The sequence below is a fragment of the Amblyomma americanum genome, chromosome 5 (assembly GCF_052857255.1).
Source record: "Amblyomma americanum isolate KBUSLIRL-KWMA chromosome 5, ASM5285725v1, whole genome shotgun sequence".
Classification (NCBI taxonomy): Eukaryota; Metazoa; Arthropoda; class Arachnida; order Ixodida; family Ixodidae; genus Amblyomma; species Amblyomma americanum.
Window position 1 is genome coordinate 128650804 of NC_135501.1, and position 21255 is coordinate 128672058.

The following is a 21255-nucleotide window of genomic DNA, read 5'->3' on the forward strand; positions in this document are numbered from 1 at the left end:
CTAAGCTATAGGCCTCTCGCTGGCTGGCGGCGCTGGCGGAGCAACACGAAGCGTTCCGCGAACTCGATGGCTGCTTCACAGTCTGCGCTGCACATTGGTGCGCAAGGCGGCGATTTTCCGGTGCCTTGTATCAGGACAAACTTGCATGAAGCAGCTAGATCAGAGACGACAAGCGAGTCAGCAGCGACGAGGAAGACAGCGTAGTGATCTTTTAGCTCAGCGGGCACACGGTTAGAAAGTGCCACAATGTGCTCTCGGAAAGCATGTGGGCAACGCAGCTCCTCCAGTGCATGTAACTAAAAGAAAAAGAGAAATTTTGTCGCAAGATAGAGCCGACAGTAATGGCGTTTTCGAAACGCTAAAAACTGATATCGCTAGTACTAACGGTGGGCTCCAAGTTCCTACTTGCAATCAGGTGCCTCTCGGTAGGAGTGAAAAATTTTGGTCCGACAACGTTGGACATGCTAACTTATAGTCTTATAATGAATGTCGTCAGCTTCACTTAGCTCTGTGCGCCCCAATTTTCTCGCCCAAATTCTCACTCTCCAGGCCAGTATCATAGACGAAGTGAAGAAACAGCTCCTGGACGTTGCGAGACACGGACGATACGCGATGCTGTCATTCGCCATGTACGCAAGGACGTACCGCATGAAGGCGTCATGGAGCAAAGTGTCGGTCCGCGAGACTTCCGAGACCAGCCTTAACATGGACTACGCGGCGGTGAGTCAGCCTTTGTTTTATATTGAATTCGTAGTTATCATCATCATCCTTATTAAGCCCACTGCAGGGCAAAGGCCTCTCTCATGTCTCTCCAATTAACCCTGTTCTTTTCCACCTGCATCCACCTTTTGCCTGCTAAACTTACTTTCTCTTGGAATCAGTGTGCTCCCCTTAAGGACCAGCGGTTATCCTGCCTTCGCATTACATGCCTTTCCCAAGCCCATTTATTCCTCTTGATTTCGACTAGGATGTCAATAACCCTAGTTTGCTGCCTCACCCACTCGGCCCGCTTCGGGTCTCTTAACGTTACACCTATCATTTTTCTTTCCATGGCTCGCTGCGTTGTCCTTAACGTAAGCAGAACTCTTTTCGTTAGCCTCCACGTTTCTGCCCCGTAGGTGAGTACCTGTAAGATACAGCCGTTGGGCACTTTTCTCTTGAGGGAAATTAGTAAACTGCCATTCATGATGTCAGAGAACCTGCCATATGCACTTCGCCCAATTCTTATCCTTCTAGTTATTTCCCTCTCATGATCCGGATCGGCGGTCAATACCTGCCCTAAGTAGACATATTCCTTTACCACTTCTAGGCCTTGGCTGCCAATTGTGAACTGCTGTTCTCTTGTTAGACTGTTGAACATTACCTTGGTTTTTTGCATGTTAATTTTTAGACCCACGGTTCTGCTCTGCCTGTCTAACTCATTGATCGTGATTTGCATTTCACCTCTTGAGTGACTAAGGAAGGCAATGTCATCAGCGAATCGCAGATTATTTAGGTATTCTCCATTTACTCTTATTCCCAACTGTTCACAATTTAGGCCTCGGAATACCACCTGTCGACAGGCGGTGAATAGCATTGGCGAGATCGTGTCTCCTTGCCACACGCCCTTCCTTATTGCTGACTTTATGGAGGACTATAGTAGCTGTGCAGTTGCTATATATATCTTCCAGTATTTTGATATTAGGCTCTTCTACACCCTGACTACGCAATGCCTGTATGACTGCTGAGGTTTTCACTGAGTCGAGTGATTTCTCGTAATCTATGAAGGCTATAAATATACGTTCGTTATATTCTGCTATTTCGTTATCACCTGTTTGATAGTGTGAACAGGATCTATTGTTGAATATCCTTTACGAAAGCCAGTCTGTCAATTTGGTTGATTAAAGTCTAAAGTTGCCCTGACTCTATTAGCGATTACCTAAGTAAATACCTTGTAGGGAACAATACTAAGCCGATCCGCCTGTAATTTGTCATGTCTTCGGCGTCTCCTTTCTTATGAATTAAGATAATGTTTGCATTCTTCCAAGCTTCTGGTAAAGACGAGGTCATTGGGCATTGCGTAAACAGGGTGGCTAGTTTTTCTAGCACAATCTCCTTCCCACCCTTCAATAGATCTGCTGTTACCTGATCCTCTCCAGCTTCTTTTCCCCTTTCCATTGCTCCTAAGGCTGTCTTTACTTTTGTTAGTGGCGGGATGACGCATTACTGCGCGTTACGGTCTCCCTCATTAACGATCTGATTACATCGGCTACTGTAGAGATTTGTGTAGAACTCTTCGATTTCTATGTAGGCCGACGCGGACCACCGGAACTGGGACGCCGTACTCTTTTACGTCACCTTTGCCTATAATACTGCGGTCCAGGAAACGACACCCTTCACTCCATTTCGTTTAGTACATGGTCGCGATGCCACAACCATGCTGGATGCAGTGCGGCTGCCTGCTAGCGCTACATCCTCTGTTATGGGTGCTGCCCAATTTGTTCCTTACGTTGAGGCCGCCCGCCAACTCGCTCGACAGCGCATCCGGCACCAGCAAGTTCACGACGCTCGGCGCTACAACCTCCGCCACCGAAATGTGCGTTACCTTCCCGGCGAACAAGTCTGGGTGCGGAGCCCAATCCGCATGCAGGGACGCTCTGAGAAGCTTCTACGCAGATACTTTGGCCCCTACGAGGTGCTCCGCCAGCTCATTCAAGTAACCTACGAAGTTCTCCTTCTAGGCGGCCGACCTCCGAAGTTGTCCACGTCGCCCGGATGAAGCCGTATCACGCCCGCTAGCCCCTCGCGCCTGTATACATCACACGCTAGAGACGTGCGACTACCCTTGTGCTCCTGCCTCACATTGCTACCACACCGAGTCGGTGTCCTTCAGAGAGGGGGAGCAATGCCACACTACTAACTCCTCTAGTGGAGCCGTACCGCCGCTAAAGTGCATTTCCTGGCAGTTGGCAAGCATTGAGCCATGTCGGGGCTAGATGCTTTGTCGTCTTCATCTCTCGTGCTGCCTGCTGCTTTGCGCATCCCAACAACGTCTTGCGCGTATAAGTGACGCAAGTAAATCAGCCCTGGTTACGCTAACCGTTTCTCGGTGACAATATATATATATATATATATATATATATATATATATATATATACATAAGCAGACAAGGTAAAGGAAATGAGGGGCTCGTTTTCACAAAACCTCTGAAGGGAGCCAACAGTCACCGAAACCAAGGTGCTTATGGGAACGTGTAATTTTTTTAATGTGTTGTGCTTATCAGTGGAATAATACTTCGATTTGTCTATCGCTTAAAGAAAATGACATATAAACAGCGGAAAAACAAGCAAGTCGCCGGTGGGATCCGAACCCACGACCTCTGAATATCGCGTCCGGTGCTCTACCAACTGGGCTATGGCGACGGCTGTCCAATCTGCTGCTTTCCTGGGTATTTATGTTTTGCGTGTTAGCGAACCTTGAGAGTGTTCACCAGCGCCACCCTCGTCCATAGCGGCGGACGTAGCACGTCCTGTAATACCGCGAGTGTTACATGGAACATCATCCAACGGCGAGGCGGAAACAGTGCGGGAGCCCTCTTATGCCACCTATGACATGAAGACTGACAGGGCCGACACCATTGTTAAGCTATTAGCAGACAAGGTAGATACATATATATATATATATATATATATATATATATATATATATATATATATATATATATATATATATATATATATATATATATATATATATATATATATATATATATATATATATATATATAGCAGAAAAAACAACCATGCCTCTGATGGGATCCGAATCCACGACCTCCATTTTACGGCGAGAGAGTTATCTAGGTGGATAAGAAAAATGTTATTCGTTCGTATATGGACCTCAGTGCCCGCTTAAAGTAGGAGCGACTAAGGTCAATGGGCAGGGCTTTGGCGCCACAATGGACCTAACGTTGCCGAAACATGGCTGTTGCCAAAAGTGTGTTTGAGAAGGAGGTGAATGAAGATTCCAGTCAGCGGTCATCCACAGATGGATTGATTAGTGGTGGCCATTACTGTGTAAGCAGTACTAACATTACAATGCGAAAATGGAGTTTGTTTAACTTCGGAGAATGAAGCCTCCACCCTCCATAAACGTCATCCACCACCAAGTCCTCACCCGTTCACCATTCACAAGACTTCCACCCACTAAAGGCCACGCAGCTGCGAAAGAAAAATCATCTGCGAAACCGAATTCAAGGACGCACTGAGAAAGCCACCTGTTGGCCTGAAGCAATTATTACCCACCTCTAACTTATTCCCCCACGTTCTTAGCGAGGGGGCTGCCACTCAGCTCTCTCATCCACAATCTAACTTCGTCCCGACCTCATCTCTACCCTTCATAAACACCACCCACCCACCTTACCATATTCGTCCACTTTAACCTTCCATAAAAATTATCCCCAAGCCTAATTGGTAATCGGCCCTCTATTGCAAATGGTTGTTTCCTTCTATTTATTTGTAGTACCGGCCTTTGCCAGTACATTTCCAATATTGGGCCAGTTGCCTGTGCTGCTTGGGAGGAGACGTGTGTGAAACCCTGACTCAGAGTAAAGGTAAAAAGCATCAAAGTCAACATTGAAGGAAAGTCTAATTACTTTCGAAGAATTGTCACCCGAGAAGTCTGTATTGTTCTTGTTACTTCATTTTAAGGTATGCAAGATGAAGGCAGAAAAGGACAGCTCTGACCACGGGACAATGTACGTCGCCGATCAGCAGAAGTTCCTCGCCCTTTTTGACTCGCCCAGCACGTTTAAAGCCAAGGTATGCCGCGTGTGACCTGCTTCGGGATTTCAGAAGAGCCGCGAACATCTCGGTTTAATCATATCGAGCACACAGTAGCTAGCTTTGATAGATGCGTTTCACAAGCCCTGTGCACGTGAGCACGTTTTATGCAGCGGTAATATACCGTGGTCTTCACTGGGTCCCCGCGCCTTTTTAGGATTGAGGCAACATTAAGACATGAGACTAATGAGCGGGTCAGACAAATCGACAGATTATAGGCCATCGAAGAGTCGAGGACAAAACTTGCTAGGACACATGATCCTCGAACGAAGCCGATAGCTGACAGACATGGCGCCTATGTGCATAAATGATTTTATAGCGTCCTAGAGACTGCTTCTACTGATAGCACGCTGCCTCAATTTCTTCAGCGCAGACGCCACCAGACGAGGCATCCTTAACCTCTCAAGCAAATAATGTAAGGCGTCAGCCACCGTGGTGGCTCAGTGGTTGTGGCGCTCGAAAGACGTGGGTTCGATCCCGGCTGCGGCGGTCGAATTATGAATGTCAGCGCATGTTAAAAAACCTCAGATGGCGGAAATTTCTGGAGCCCTTCATTACGGCGTCCCGCATAGCCGGAGTCGCTTTGGGGACCTTAATCCCCTATAAACCTAAAGCATACAAGGCGTCGTCTTGAACATTATAAGCTGGGAAAAGAGCTTGCCTCTAGATCTGCAAGATTCATTCAGTATGATCCAGATGATTCTGGTCACAACCTGCAGAGTGGGCTATTGTCGAAATCTGAGGCTCTTAAGGGCTACGATATGCCAATGTCAGTAATAATCGTTCTCATTCCCAGCAGTCCGGCTGAACGTGGACGTCTTTTATCAGCCCTTAGAAGGACGATTTTCAATCTATACACAATGGAGTGCACCGTCCTCAGACGGGGCAGAGAAATATTTGTGTGACGTAATAGCATAGGTGTAGGGGTGGGAGCTATGGAATGAGCTTTAGGTTCGTAGAAGGCTCTTTCTTTCTTACCTATAGACCTAGTGCTCTTATTTAGTCAGAAGTGTCGAAGTCGCACCACTCTGCTACTCCAGGCGAGCTTTCAGAAAGGCATGAATGAACGCAAATTTTAGACCTGCAGCGGAAAGACATAAAGCGAATCTCCTACTTTCAACTCCCGCTAAAACACTTTTAAGCACATCATAGGACTCGTAGCTCTGCAACTAACACACTGCCCAAAACAGAGCCAAAGGGTCGACAGGACGAAAAAAAATTTCAGTCATGCTTACGGACTTGAATTACATGAAACTAAGAGGTCTTCTAGGATAAAGCAGATATTTTCATCGGTCGGTGTTCTACAGGCGCGCTTTGTTTTTGAAAAGTTTTTCAAGTAAATTTATATAATTTGCCACACTGAAATTATTTAGGCGCCCTTACCAAATGTTTCGTTAGTTTGAATTGGAAGTTTCCCCAAGAAAGGTTCTTGCAAATAGAAATGTGCTGTCCTTGGTCATAGAACTGATTGTCGCCCTAAGGCCTGCTTTACCGCCACCTTTACTTTATTCATTTATTTTCGACGCACTGCCAACCACAGAGGATTTTTTACAGGAGTGCGTGAATAGACGCTAAAAGTTAGATTTCTATTCCACGCTGCTGTTTAGAGCCAGAACATAAATACAGAGTAGCTTAACATATGAATACGCAAACGCGGAAAATAGAATAGAAAGGTGACATCGATGTGGGAGAATTTTAATTTACTTGTGTGCATCTGCAGTGTCTGGCGAGTGCATTTAGGGTGCATTTTATTTGTACTTACGGAGTTAGAAAACTACAACCGGCATTTAGTAGGGAGGTGGTGGCGCTGTGAGATTCGATGTCGAGTGCATTGTGTAACGGCGCAAGAAAACGACACACACGAGAAGAAACAGACAGGACAACGCGCGGCTTCTTCTCGCCAGAGTCTTCGTTTTTAGAGCGAGAGCGCCACTTCACTAGCAAAGCCCGAGATATGTGTGAAGCCTCAACCTTTGACATTTGACGCGGACCTTGCGCAGCTGCTCCGTCAGCGCGTGGAATCGGCACCCCCCATCTCCTCACCGCTATAGATAGCTATATCGGCTGATTATAAAATCTTCCATGCGGTTGCCTCAAGTGCTTTGTCCTACCAGGTTTAACTACAGTAAACCTAACCATTTCTGTTTTGTAGTGCGCTTGCACACTGCGTTCTACATCGAGTCGTCAGCTTATGGGCTCCCTGTGGGGAGAAATGGGGTCGAGATCGGCCTAGCAGAATAATAAAGAAAAATGCTCGGGTGCTACCTGCTGTCTAAACTGTCAACGTACTGCAATAACCCGTAGTGAAATATGAAAACCACCAATTCGATCCTGATGCGTGTCCGACAGATTAGCATGCGGGATTTTCGTTAGGAGTAAAGTATACGAGAAAACAATGCGTGTTCTCAGTGCCTATCTGACGCAGTGCGAAGTGCAAAGTGTGCCGCTGCGCTGTACAATGCGTGGCAAATGCACCTCCGTACTTCGCTTTTGAGTCCTGTAACTGCTTAGGAAATGGCGCAGTATCTGTCTCGTATGTCGGCGGACACCTGAACCGCGCCGTAAAGGAAGGAATAAAAGAGGGAGTGAAAGAAGAAAGGAAGAAAGAGGGGCCGTAGTGGAGGGCTCTGGAATAATTTCGACAAGCTGGGGATCTTTGACGTACACTGACATAGCACAGCACACGGACGCCTTAGCGTTTTGCCTGCATAAAAACGCAGCCAAAGCGGTTGGGTTCGAACCCGGGTACTCTGGATCAGTAGCCGAGCGCGCTAACCACTGAGCCACCGCGGCGGGTAGAGAGAGTGAACACCGAACAGAAAAGCAGAAAAGAAGGCAACAAATGATACCCTTTGGTTTGAGTGCGCAGCACAAGCGTCAAGACCGAACAGCAAAAGCTGCGCACTTAATGGTTTAACACGGCACCGGAAACCAAAGGGGCTCATTTGTAGCCTTCTGTTCTGCTGTGGCGCTTAAAATTTGTTTTTGTGCATTTCAGTTCATTGTTTTTCTTTAGATTTCACATTAACCTTTGTACTACGCCCTGTTTGCGTCAAAAACTAATAATTATATAAACGTTCAAAGTTAACTGCGCACGGAACACAATGCGTAGAGCATATAACAGGAGTCTCTTCCGAGTGACACGCAGAATACCAAGAGAAGTCCACCGTAGTCGACTGGTCTCAGTTTGCATGGAAAGGGCTCGAAATTTTAGAATAAGGCGGCCGTTCTTACTCTGTGAGGGTCAAATACACTAGCTGTGACTCTCTGTGGCCAAGCCAATTTTCTGCCATCAAAAATCAAATCATTACTGACTTCAAGAGACCACTGCATTATTCATTATGTCAAAGTCATCTCTGTTCTTGCAGCGGATCGGGGGGTATCGTATACAAAACGTATCTATCCCCATTGCTGACACTACAAAACCGTGCCTTGAAAACCATAGGATTACCTACTTCGTAAAGTTCTAACATTTTTTACGCAATGCAAATAATGTCGTTCTCTACCATTCGCGACTACGAAACAGTTCTTATGGTTTATAATATTATAAATACCAAATAGCCCTTAGTACATTCAGTATTCCCGTCCGCAACACTAGACAAGCCAGTAATGGCAATTAAAATCTTCCAATCTGTTATAATGTATAAAGAGAAAGACGAATAGAATTTACAGGAGCTAACAATTGACACTCTTTGCCAACTGAAATAAAGCAAGCTAGAAATTTTTAAACTGACGTGCAAGAGACATTTTCTGGGTATCGAAGCAAGGCTACAAAATTAGTTTTTCTTCAATGTGTTCGTGACTGCTAACCTATATATTATTTTGTATTGGAGCGCTGACTATCATTGGCTATCGGTACAAATATTACTTCAATATTACTGAGGAAACTAGCCGCCTATGGGATTGTTGATGACACACTGCAATTTTTCACCAGTTACTTATCAGGTCGACAACAGAAAGTGGTAATTAACAACCTTGAATTTACATATAGCTATATAAAATGCGGAGTACCCCAATGATCTGTCCTGGGGCCTCTACTGTTTTCCATTTATATAAATGATCTTCCAGGTTCAGTCTCGCTTTCGCAGGTTCTCATGTATGCAGACGACACGGCCCTCATATTCACAGGTAAATCGGTTTCTGAGATGCAAGACGACATGAAGCAGGATTTAATGACTGTTTCCAACTGATTCAGTAACAATAGATTAACATTGAACGTTGCGAAAACTAAATATGTCGTCTTCCATACAAGAAGAAGAAACGTTGATTTTAACCATATTAAGATTTCCTTGAACAATTGTATAATCGAATCAGTTCCTTCATTTAAATATCTTGGTGTTATCTTTGACAATAACCTTAATTGGAAGAATCAAGTGAACAGCGTTTGTAATAATGCTGCGTTTGGTTGCTACGTCCTTATTAAGGCTAGACAATACTTTCCTCGCAACATATTACGAAGCTTGTACTTCTCATTCGTTCATTGTCATATGAGTTATTGCTGCGAATCATGGGGCCACACATACTCAACTTATCTCACACCTCTGCAACGGTTACAGAAGCGAGCACTAAGGATTATAACATATTCTCCATTGCATCATCCAAGTAACAATCTGTTTGAAGAAGTTCGAGTACTAAAATTTTCCGCCCTACGCGACTACAAAATCTCCCTTCTAGTAAACTGCATGTTAACAACTAACTCTCCACTCCCGATGAGCTTATTCACTTTGCCTGTTCGCAACACAAGACATGCTGCCAATGGTAATTTTAATCTTCCGATCCATCACAACACATACGGTGAGAGATTAATTGAGTTCATTGGGACGAAAGTCTGGAATACATTGCTATTGGAAATAAAGCTTGCCAGAAATTTTAAACTATCTTCTAAATTATATTTCTTGCATAATCAAGTAATCATGTGATTTCCTTTTTGTGTTTCTGTGTCTCTTAAAATGCCGGTGTATACCTTCCTTGTACGTTTGCCAAAATGCCTTGTTTTTGCATGCGATCGGACACTGGATGCTTTTGCTGTGTTAATTCGCTGTTTTCATTTTTTTCTCACTTTACATATTTATGTGGTTGCCTAAATGCCTAAATGACTTGATTTGTATTGGACCGGACACTAGCCATGTAGGCTATCGGTCCAAATATTTTGTAGAATTTTTTTTTGAATTATGAAATAAAGCTTCCTTTGATTGATTAAATTTAGTTCATGTCATTGAATAAAACTTCTTGATTGATTGATTGATTGATTGATTGATTGACTAGTTAACATGGTTTGCCTGTTTTCGAGGTCCACCAACAATAGAATTAATATGCTGCATAAAGCTTCCATTTAGATCAAAAACCCTATATGAAAAATAGTCACCTTTACAGAAGCACCTAATATTTCAAAGAAATGACGCTGCCGTAGTTGTATTGGCTTTTAATCTGGTCCTCTGTCGGCACCTGTCCGCAGACTAAGGCGAGGCTCAACGTTATGCCGAAGAACTTCACCGGACTAGCTGTGTATAACGTGGAGATGGACGACTCCGAGGACGCCTGCGGAAAAGGAAGATTCCCTCGGCTTCGAGCTATCAAGCGGGCGCTCGCGGCTTCACCGCAGCTAAAGGAGGACCTGGAAAAGGGGTCCTGGAAAAGAAGTCGTAGTTTTTATGACACTTTCCATGTGTCAGTTTTGCCTGAATTTCTTCTCGACATTGCAAGACAAATACGTAGGATAAATGGTGGATGACAGTTAAGTTTCACGAGCTTGAGCAGAACATTACTAGTCAGGAGATTGAAATGAAGGGCCTAAAACGCGTGGTGACTAATTTATAGAACTGGGATAACGTGAATATGACACGACTAGCTGACGCCCAAAAAATAAACGGTAAGTGATCCTCTAGGAATTCAAAGAAGACTTGTGGGCGCGGAGAAGGAACTCCTATTCGCTAAACTCGGTTGCCGACTTACATCTGCGACCTCTGTCTATTGCAGCTGCTCTTGCGCTAGCTTACCGGCTGCCTGCGAAACAGAAGCAATCTGGAATTAACATGTTGCAAAGAAACCACAAAAGACCGATTGAATTGAGGCGGAAAGAATTCATTCACAAAAATTTATACATTGGAGAAATTTCGGGCAACGAACAATATGGTAAAAGACAAGGGGAGAGGCGTAATATTTTTCTTGGTAAGGCAACGATAAATTTGATACCTTTCAGGTTAAGGGAAAACATCGGGCCAGTGTGCCGGTGACGCTAAGTTTGTTCTTGTGTGCTTGAGAAAGAGTGAAGAGCAAATAGCGATCTCTTCATCGTCAACTTTTCAATGAACAGCAATCTCTTTATAGCCCTTGTGTGTAAAGAAATACTGTCACGCAGTAGTGGCTCCAGTCCGGCGTGTAGGAAGGGAGCGAAGAGGCCAGGCTCAACGTTATGCCAAAGAACTTGAACAGACTGGCTGTGTACAACGTGGAGATGGATGACTACAAGGACACCTGCGAAAAAGAACGATTCCCTGGCCTTCGAGCCATCAAGGCGGCGCTATAGGAGGACCATTGAAGTCGTGTAAATGCCGCTCTCGGCCGTGGTCATTTTAAAGGCGGCAGGCAACTTTCGAGATACGGCGTGCTAAGTTGCTAGAACATTTTGGAATAACGTAGAATCTGCTCCGCATGTAAGCAATGAGTCGAGATAAATCTGGTCATGTATTGCTTCACAAAGCGAAAAGCGGTGTGCCGGCAGCTTTGAAGAATGAAAAAGCACTACACAGACTGGCGACATTTATCCCCCCTCAAATAAGCATCGATCCGATGCTTTAAAACAAGCAGGCCGGCTAGAAACATGTAAGCCGGATTGTGCAAAATAGAGTAGGAACACTGCGTCCTTTAGCGCGCATAGTATGGCTTTAAACGGACGACATAGAAAACTTTAGGTAGCACTCGGCGTCGCTGGGATACAGTCATTTCGTCAGGATCGACTCTATAGACGAGTTCACTTAGCGGAAGAAACATGTACGGGCCGACATAGAGGCACAAAAGCTTTTCACCGAATCCACGGCGGTGAATCGGCGTCCAAACTCGGACTCTCTCTCCGGGCTTGTATTCTGCGTTGTGTCTTAAGTTGTAGCGTGTGGCGTCGGTCCGCTGCTGGTCCTTGATCCGTAGCCGGGCACGTCTAGGGCTACTTCTGTGGGGTGAAGGTAGGCCCGGCGACATCGGCGTTATCTTCTTCGGTAACGGTGGGCAGCATGGCTTATAGCCTGGTCGTAACCTCCCTGCCTAAAATGCGTCACATGGGTGGCTTTCTGTGCTGCGGCGTGGTAGGGGAAGACGTCCTAATGCAGGATGATGTCCCAGGTCTTGTGTTTGGTATCGACGTACATGGCGAGCATATCGGCGATGGTTCTGTTCAGGCGTTTCGTCAATCCGCTGGTCTGCAGATTATATGCACTTGTCGTCTGGTGACTTGCTTTTCTGTAACGCAGGACGTGTTGCGTCAGTTATGTCGTGAATACTGTTCCTCTGTCCGTGATGAGCCCATCCGGAGCGCCGTGTCGCAGCTGAATGCACTCAACGAAAACTTGGCGACATCATACGCTGTTTCGTTGGGTAGGGTTTTTGCCTCAGCGTAGCGGGACAGGTAGTTGGTCGCTATGACGGTCCACTTATTTCCATATATTGACTTTGGGAAAGGGCCAAGCAAGTCCATGCCGATATGCTGAAAGGGCCTTGAGAGGTTCAATGGTGTTCAGAAATATTGACGGTCGGTTGGCGAGTGTGTTTCGCCACTGTAAATCTCGGCAGGTTTTCAGATAAGGGGCGACATCGGCAGAGCCGGGGCCAGTAATACTTGTCTTGAATGCGGCGCAGGGTTCGAGAAAACCTGAGATGTCCAGCGGCCGGCACATCATGTGAAGCCTGTAGAACTTCTTCGCGGAGTCTTGAAGGTACAACACGGATGAAGGCTGTTTTGTTGGATGTGAAGTTCTTCACGAGGAGATACTTTTGTACACAAAACGAAGACAGTCCTCGATTGAACGAGGCGGGGGATTAAGGAAACTTGCCTTCGAAGTACGTTGCGCCAGCTCATCGGCCGCCTGCGAAACAGGAGCGATCTGGAATTAATATGTTACCAAGCAACCGAAAACGAACGAGTGAGTTCAGGCGGTGCTTTACGTTGGGGTCTGAGCGTTTCTGCGGTCCCAGGAAGGCATCCTCATTGTCGTCCGGCGGCGGTGCATCTAGAGGGGCTCGTGACAGGCAGTCGTCGTCAGAGTTCTTGCGTCTGGAAGCGACGGTGACGCCGTACTCCTGGAGGCGCATGCTCCATCCAGCGAGGCGGCCGCAGGGGTCCTTCGAATTGGCAAGCCAGCACAGTGCGTGGTGACCGCTGAGCACCTTAAACTGTTGTCCGTAGAGGTAGGGGCGGACTTTAGACGTAGCCGAGATGGTGGCAAGGCACTCATTCTCGGTTGACAAATAGTTAGCCCCAGGCCTTCTACGGGGAACGGCTAGCGTATGCGATTACTTTCTCCACTCTGTCAGATTTCTGAATGAGGACGGTGCCTAGGCCCACGCAGCCTGCGTCGGTATAAATTTCAGTCTCGATGTTTTCATCAAAGTGCACAATGATTGGTGGCGACTGTAAACTACCTTGAGGGCTTCTGCTAGCGGCGCTTCTTACTTAAGTGGCATGCCTGCCTTGGTTGAGCCAGATGCTCGATGATGCGCGTAAAGATATTGACAAACCGTTGGTATTAACCGCACAGTCCGCGGAATCTGCGCGCAGCTTTCTTATCAGCCGGCGTTGGATACAGAACGATAGCAGCTGTTTTCTGTGGGTCGGGGCATACTCACTAAAATGGCAGTTTTTTGCTTTAATTGAAAGCTTAGGCCAGACGACCTGATTGCCTCTAGTACTTTTCTAAGCCTTTTTAAATGGTCTTCAAGGTGCTGGTTCTAGGCGAAGAGATAGATGTCATCTAAGTATACTAGGCAAATTTGCCACTTGCGGCCTGCAAGCACCGTATCGATCACTCGCTGATACGTCACTGGTGCTGAACGGAGATCAAATGGCATCACTGAGTGCGGAGTGTGGTCTTTTCGCGATCTCTTTCATTTGCCTCAAATTGCCAGCAGCCGCTCTTGACGACCTTCGATGAGAAATGGTTGACGGTAAAGTTTAGCCGGCTAATTGTGTCTTCGGTGTGGGGTAGTGGGTAGACGTCCTTCTTCATGTTATTTAAGCGGCGGTAATAGATTCATAATCGAAGGGCATCGCGTTTCTTCACTAGAAATACCCATGTCGCCCAGGGACCCTTCGATGGCTAAATGACGTCATCGCGACGCATTTCGTCCACTTGGTCCCGGATGGCTTGTTTTTCTGGCGGCGAAGCAGGTTATGGTCTCTGGTGGAGAGTTCAGGCGAGCTGGTCAGTTACAATGCGATGGTTTGAAATCAGTGGTTGTCGGGCCTTCGGCGGTGACTAAAAGCACTCGCTGTATCTTCGATGCAGATTGCGGATCTGGTCTTCTTTGTTCAAGAGCATGGCGGTGTTTATGTCAAAGACGTGCTTGTGATCTTCCTTAGGTGTATCTTCTGGATCTCCATCCAAGAGGGAAAAGACGTCGCGAACTCCGGATATTTCGGTGAGGTAACCAATCGTCTTTCTTTTGTTAACGTGCCGGTATTCTTCACTGAAGTTCTTATGCAGCACTTGAGCTTGACCATTGCAGAAAGGTGCAATGCCCCGTGCGATGCCGATTCCTCGATCTAGAAGCAACTCCTTGTTCCCTTCGATGAGAGCCTCCGTGTTCTTGGCATCCGTGGCACCTACGATGACTATGACGCTTGATCGGGGTGGGATGCTCACATGTTCATCGACAACACTTAGGGTAAGATGCTGCTTTATGGTTTTCATCGAATGGATGGCTTCGTCCATCGAAAGTGATGAGCTTGAATCCTGATGCTTACTTCGAAAATTTATGCCAATATTACGCCGAGGGAACAGGGCTGTAAAACTATGAAGATCGCAAGACAGGTGTGTCCCGTGGCAGTCATTCGCGCTGTGCATATTCCTGACGACGTAATGAAGGGTCCTCCTGCGAATTTGTGGGTCGTCCCAAATAGTCGTGACTTTCCTCAACTGCGCAACAAATATTCCATTCATCACTGATCAATCGGATTCTGTGTCGAATACAGCGGTAACTTTCAGCTCGTCAATAGCCGCCTTTAAGTCAGATGTCCTGACATTTGCGCTGCAGATCGTCCACAGCGTCGGGTCATGTCTTCGGCGGGTATGTGGATTTTGGATAGGACGTGTGGTCGGGGCTTCTGGGTGGCGGTGTCCATTTCAAGTTCGGTCGCGTCATGGTCGAGCTCGTGTTTGTGAGCAGCGTCGGCGTCGCAGATGCGCTGTCTTGATGCGTGCTGGTCGGTGTAGGATCTTCGTCGTTTCGCTGGTGAGCAAGTTTGTCCGCAATGGTCACTTTCTTTTATTTCCCCTGCGGTGGCTGAGGGGATCTTCCGCGCAGAGCCGCTGCGTAGATCCGGCCCGGCGACGCAAAACGGGGCACGGACGGTGATGGTGAGCGGGAGAGACGACTAGATGACACGTACTCCTATTGACGCAGGTACTTGTCGATATCCCACGGTTTTTGGCCAGGACGGGCTCATGCTGCATTTACAGGGATACCACGCAAGGCCATATTTTGTGTGGGAGCATTGCGGAAGAATGATGCCGTTTTCGCCACAATAGAGGCACAGTGCGCGGCGCTGGTGGGGGTCCTCCTGAGGTCAGCTTTTGTTGGGTGATCTTGCAACTTTATTTATTTATTTCAAAATACTGCAGGCAGCAGTGCTGCCCAGACAGGAGAGGGTTACAAAAGGTAAGCTTGAAAAGAACGCTCAAAGGTATTAATGTTAGTACATTCAACAACCGAAGCAGGCAGGCGATTCCATTGTTCGATTGTGCATGCGAGAAGATTTTTGGAACTGCTTAGTCCTGGCATTGTATAGCCTTATCACTTTTGTGTGGTTCAGCCTTGATGATCTTTGTGGTGGACAAAGTAAATACGAATCACGTGGCAATCCTGTTTTGTTAGGATATAATAAGTGCAAAAATTTTAACCTGGCGATCTGGCTGCTCATCTGGAGTGGCTCCAAGTTATGTTGCCTCAACATATTAGTAACGGAAGATAGTTACCGGTAATGGGATGAGATGAACCTGGCTGCATGACGTTGGATGCGCTCCACCTGCTCGACGTTTTTTACATGATACGGATCCTACACAATAGAGGCGTACTCTAGGACCGGTCGAATCATAGTGCGATATGCTACAAGTTTTAACGCTCGATGGGGATCCTTTTAATTTCTTGCATAGGTAGCATAATTTCCTGAATGATTTCGAGCATATATCATGGAGATGCATATCGCATTTAAGATTGGTAGTAATTGTCAGGCGTACATATTTAATGGATGTGACTGCATTTATGCTTTGATCTCCAATTTAATAAGCGTATTGTAGGGGATGTTTTTAGTTGTAATTGTCATTGACGCAGTTTTAGAAAAATTGATTTTCAGCGCTCTTTGTTCACACCTGTCCGCGAGTTTACATAAATTGGTATTTAGTAGTTGCTGACAGGAAGAATTCTTGAGGACTGAATAAATGACACAATCATCGGAAAACAATTTTACAGTGATATCTTCATCAACATTTTGAGCAATATCATTAACATATATGAGGAACAAAAGCGGTCCCAGCACAGATCCCTGCGGTACACCGGACAGAACACGCACTCGGACCTCACTCCACCACATTCAACAAACTTTCTGCTTTTCTGTAGGTACGCTTGCAAACATCTGATAAGAATGTCTGGCATCCCGATTTCTTATAGCCTCTCAATAAGCAAGTCCTGCGGCACACAATCAAATGCCTTGAATAAATCCAGGAAAATTGCTGCTATTTGTTAGCAGCTATCAATGGCCAGATAAAAGTCATGATTGCGGATAATAGCTGCGTTGAAGTGGACACGTTTTTACGGAACCCATGCTCAAATTCGACAAAAGAAGTTGACCGATTCAAGATAGTTGGATATATGATGAGCTATTATGTGCTCAATTTGCAACACGTACATATAAGTGAAATAGGCCGGTAGTTTCCAGCATTAACTTTTCACCGGACTTAAAGACTGGCACTACTATTGCGACTAACCAGTCACTAGGCAGGCAACTTTGATCAAGTGAGGCAATAAAAATCACGTATAGGTAGTAAAAAATATCAGGGTAACGATGGAGAAAAGCATTAGGAATGACATCGGCGCCATTTGACTTTTTTGATTTATATTTAATAAACGTGGATATATTCCCTCGCGGCTTAGAACTAAATTCGGCATCTTAAAACAGGAAGGAAATGCATTAACACTGGTGCGATATGATGAGGTAGAAATCTGAGCGAATGCTCTTTGAAACGTAATATTTAATTCATTAGCAATGTCATTAAAATCTGAATTAACATTACCACTAATACGTAGCTGATCAACACTCTGCTTACTACCGGAAAGAAAGCGCCAATATTTGCCAGGAGAATATTTTATAAAACAAGCAAGGGTATTCTCATAGAAGTTCTTGAGTGTATTTCGCAGTTTGGAAACCAGATCTTTGAGAGCATGCAGGTTAGCCTTACAACCCTTTGATTTCCGTTTCCGTGCTCAGCACCGCTTCAGGTGGATGATATCACGGCTGATCCAAGGGTTGTGATGCCTCGTTTTCTTACGCCGGACAGGAATATATCTGTTAATGCATTCCATGACCGTATTCTTGAACCTTTTCCAAAGGAGCGAGATGTCACCTCCGTGTTCGAACTTGGGAAATTTAAAGGGCAAGGTATCAAGAACCGATTCGTCATCTCCAGCTGAAATATCACGAAACCTTTTAAGAGAAGGCAGTACTTTGCTCCCATGTGCGTTTAAATTTATATGGACTGACTTGTGATCAGCGATGCCTTCCGTGATGGACACATTACAATCTTCTGCAAAATTTTAAAGAAATATGTGATCAAGGGTCGTTGCAGTTGTTTCTGTCACACGTGTAGGAGAAGTAACCAGCTGTGTTAGGTCATGAGGAAAAGCTGCATCAAGGAGAAGACGGGCACTCTCGGCATCATGCGATTCTGTTATCTTTAAAGAGTTACAATTTATACCGGGCAAGTTTAAATCACCGGCTAGCAAAAATCTTTGATTAGGTCTTATTAAACCTTCAAGATGATCAGTCAGTTTTGCGATGAAGGATACTGGGCTACGGGAGGATCTAGAAACGACGCCGAGTAGAGTGAAAAAGTCGCGATAGCTGATTTTACACCACATGCTGTCGTGATCTATAATCTGATCGACTAAGACGCATTCAATTTCTTTTTTCACTATCACAGCCACTCCACCCCCTCGCCCATTGCGATCTCGCCGCACTATCTTATAGGAAGGGGGCACAATTTCAGAGTCAGTGATTTGGGATGACAGCCATGTTCCAGTAACTGCCAGTATATGGGGATCATGAAGAAAAATAACGTCTTCAAGTTGACTTGCTTTGTTAGCAGGACATCTTGCAATTAATAAAGAAAAGCGGAGTGATTTGGGGGAGTGGGTGATTGATATTTTTGGGGCAGTGCATACGGCTCATGGCGCTGAGTGGGAGGACGCCTTTGGCTGCGAACCGCGGCAGTGTAAGTCATGGCCTGGGGCTGTGTTTCCTTCCAAGTGCCAGTGTCGAAGTGCAAAGTGTCGAAGTGCCAAAGTTCCGAAGTGTCGAAGTGCAAAGGGCCAGTTGCACTTCTCGCACCATATTCATGAGGCTCGCTGCTTGAGCATGTGGGAATGTTGGCAGCAGTCGTCCTAGCTCTTCCCGGACGACTTCGCGGGTAACTCCCCGCAAGTTGGGACTAGGTGGGGGTCGTCGTGTCTGGACCAATGGAAGAGGCATAAGCTGTGCGGTTGTACTGCCGAGTCCGGACGTCGAGGGTCTTCTCGATCGTGCAGGCTCCTTGCATGAATTCCTCGACAGTTTTTGGCGGCTGGCGGACGAGGCTAGGAAAGTGTTGTTCTTTTACGCCATGCGTAAATAATTGAACTCGCTTATCTGTGATCTCGTGGTCGACGCGTCAAAAAAGGCGCTTCATCTCTTCGACGTATCCGCGGACGGGTTCGTTCGGAAGCTGGATCCCGGACTCGAGTTGTTCGGTTCTTTCTTTCCTCACGATACTGGTGAATACATTCAAAAGTTGCTTCTTGAATAACTCTCATGTCGCTAGGAACGACTCGTGGTTTTCAAACCATGTACGTGCTGAGCCTCTAGGAAGAAAAAACACGCCTCCCATTTTCGCTGCATCATCCCAATTGTTGGATAATATCATGTGCTCAAATTGGTCCAGTTATTCTTTGGGGTCTTCGCCTAGGGATGTATTGAAAGTTGGCGGCACCCGCGGCTGCTGCAGTATGATTGGGGCCGGCATCTTAGGGGAAGTTGTGATGCTCGTAGCATCGTCTTCTTTAGTCGGGTGCGGTCCGGCAGGGTGTCGAACTCAGGCTGCTCTCCCTGGAGACGTCGGCCTGCTCGGTCAACTGGCGGCTCGTGCTCCGGTGCGAAGCGCAGAGGGCTGGCGTCACGACTTGCAGGGGGTGTCCGATACATGGACGGCAACCCCGTACCTTTACTAGATGTGCATAATGGTGACGGCAGTCTGGCATGCAGGAAGATATCGAAAATGGTTTACGAACGAAATTATTTATTACGCTGACTTGCGCCTAAGTGAGTTGGCGGTGACGTAGCAACAAGCCTGCTTGGCAGTCGTCGAACAGAATTCCCGCCGCTCTCGGCCATGCTGTGTTTAAAGCTATTAGCTAACTTTAGAGATGCGGCGTGCAAAGTTAACACAACACTTTGGAACAACGTAGAATTAGCTCCGCCTGGAAGAGATCAGTGTAGGTAAATCTTGTCGCGTCTTGCAAGCAAAACGATAAAGCAGCGTGCGGCAGCATTGAAGAATGAAGCAGTACACAGACTCGCGGCAATATTCTGTGCATTACCTGCACTTCCTCGTACAGTAGAGAACGTGCAGCGCATAATCAAGTTTTGTCAAAAAAAATGTTTCACGGTACACTGCATGCCAGCATGCCAGCATATATCCTGCATGCCAGGACTGCTATGACGGGACACATGGCACCGAAGACGATATATTATGGGAATGCACTAGCAAACCCCCTCCGACTACACACTTGCCAGCTCCTTCGGCGGAGGAATGGGAGAAGCTGTTAGCCAGTTCTAGAAAAAACAACGCAGCTGGCCCTCATCATTCGAGCTCAAAAGGTCGCCCCCGACTGAAGGCCATCCTGCACTCTCCCCGGCCCCATCTTTACATTCCATTGTGTGGCAATAAAGTTGCAACCACCACCACCACCACCCCTAATTTAGCGAGAGGGATTTGGAGTTCTTGTTGCCTCAGTAACGACGGCACATACCCACGTTGGTGGATAGGCCAGGGTTTGGTGCGGATCCGGACAAAAGAAAACTCATCCACTTTTGGATTAAGCGGCTCATGAATTGAGGTAAAGGAGTATGCGAGAAAAATTATTCATGAATTTTGAGAGATCTTCAGGAATTTGCTTAAACTGCAAGGGACTATCGTGCTGTGCATTGCACGTCGTCATCTTCACCAACATCCACTGAGCCACGAATGAGCCTATCAGGATAATCACATGATTTCGCACGTCTACTCGGTTTACCCACGTTAAAACAATATCACTTATTATGTGAAAAGTTGTTTTTGACGATAGCAGATGGCGCAGTAACTTCATTAAATCTCGGTGGGCATCTGAACCCCAATTTAAGGGAAGGGGTAAAAAGTATGGAAAGGCATACAAGTGAGGGTGTTAGACGTAATGTGTCTGGAAGGGCGTCATAAAATCTATCACCGTTTCTAGATAGTACTCTAAAACAATCCCCTTAAGATATTCTCAACGTGCACACACATAATCCCCTCGGAAGTTGGTGCAAACGAAAGAGGTTAACTGAACGCCTTGATCCAACCAATGGCCTATTGAAATGCTAAAGTAGAGCTCGAAAAGACGGGACAAAACGCAACTGCAGCGTCAGCACCTTCTTTCAAACATAAACAGTAACTGGCCAAAGAGTAACGAATTACGAGACGGCTACTCTTATATCTAAGTAATCTGCTATTCGCCGATGAGATTGCCTTGCTGAGTCACTCAGGAAATGAACTGCAAAGCATGATCAATGAGTTAGATAGGCAGAGCAAGCAGCACGTTGAAGCTAAAAACGAACATACGGAAAACAAATTTATTGTTCAACAGTCTCGCAAGGGAACAGCAGTTCACAACTGGAAGTGAGGTGGTGGAAGTGGTAGGGGAAAACGTCTACTTAGGCAGGTAGAGACCGCTGATCAGGATCAG

General features: G+C 46.2%; 1 protein-coding gene across 1 annotated transcript; it reads left to right on the plus strand.

Moving 5' to 3' along the window:
- Window positions 1-574: 574 nt before the first annotated feature.
- On the plus strand, window positions 575-10549 carry LOC144134177 (uncharacterized). Its single transcript, XM_077667138.1, has 3 exons — window positions 575-720; window positions 4687-4797; window positions 10274-10549. The coding sequence occupies exons 1-3, from the start codon at window positions 613-615 to the stop codon at window positions 10547-10549; spliced, it is 495 nt and encodes a 164-aa protein (XP_077523264.1). The 5' UTR covers window positions 575-612.
- The last annotated feature ends 10706 nt before the right edge of the window (window positions 10550-21255 follow it).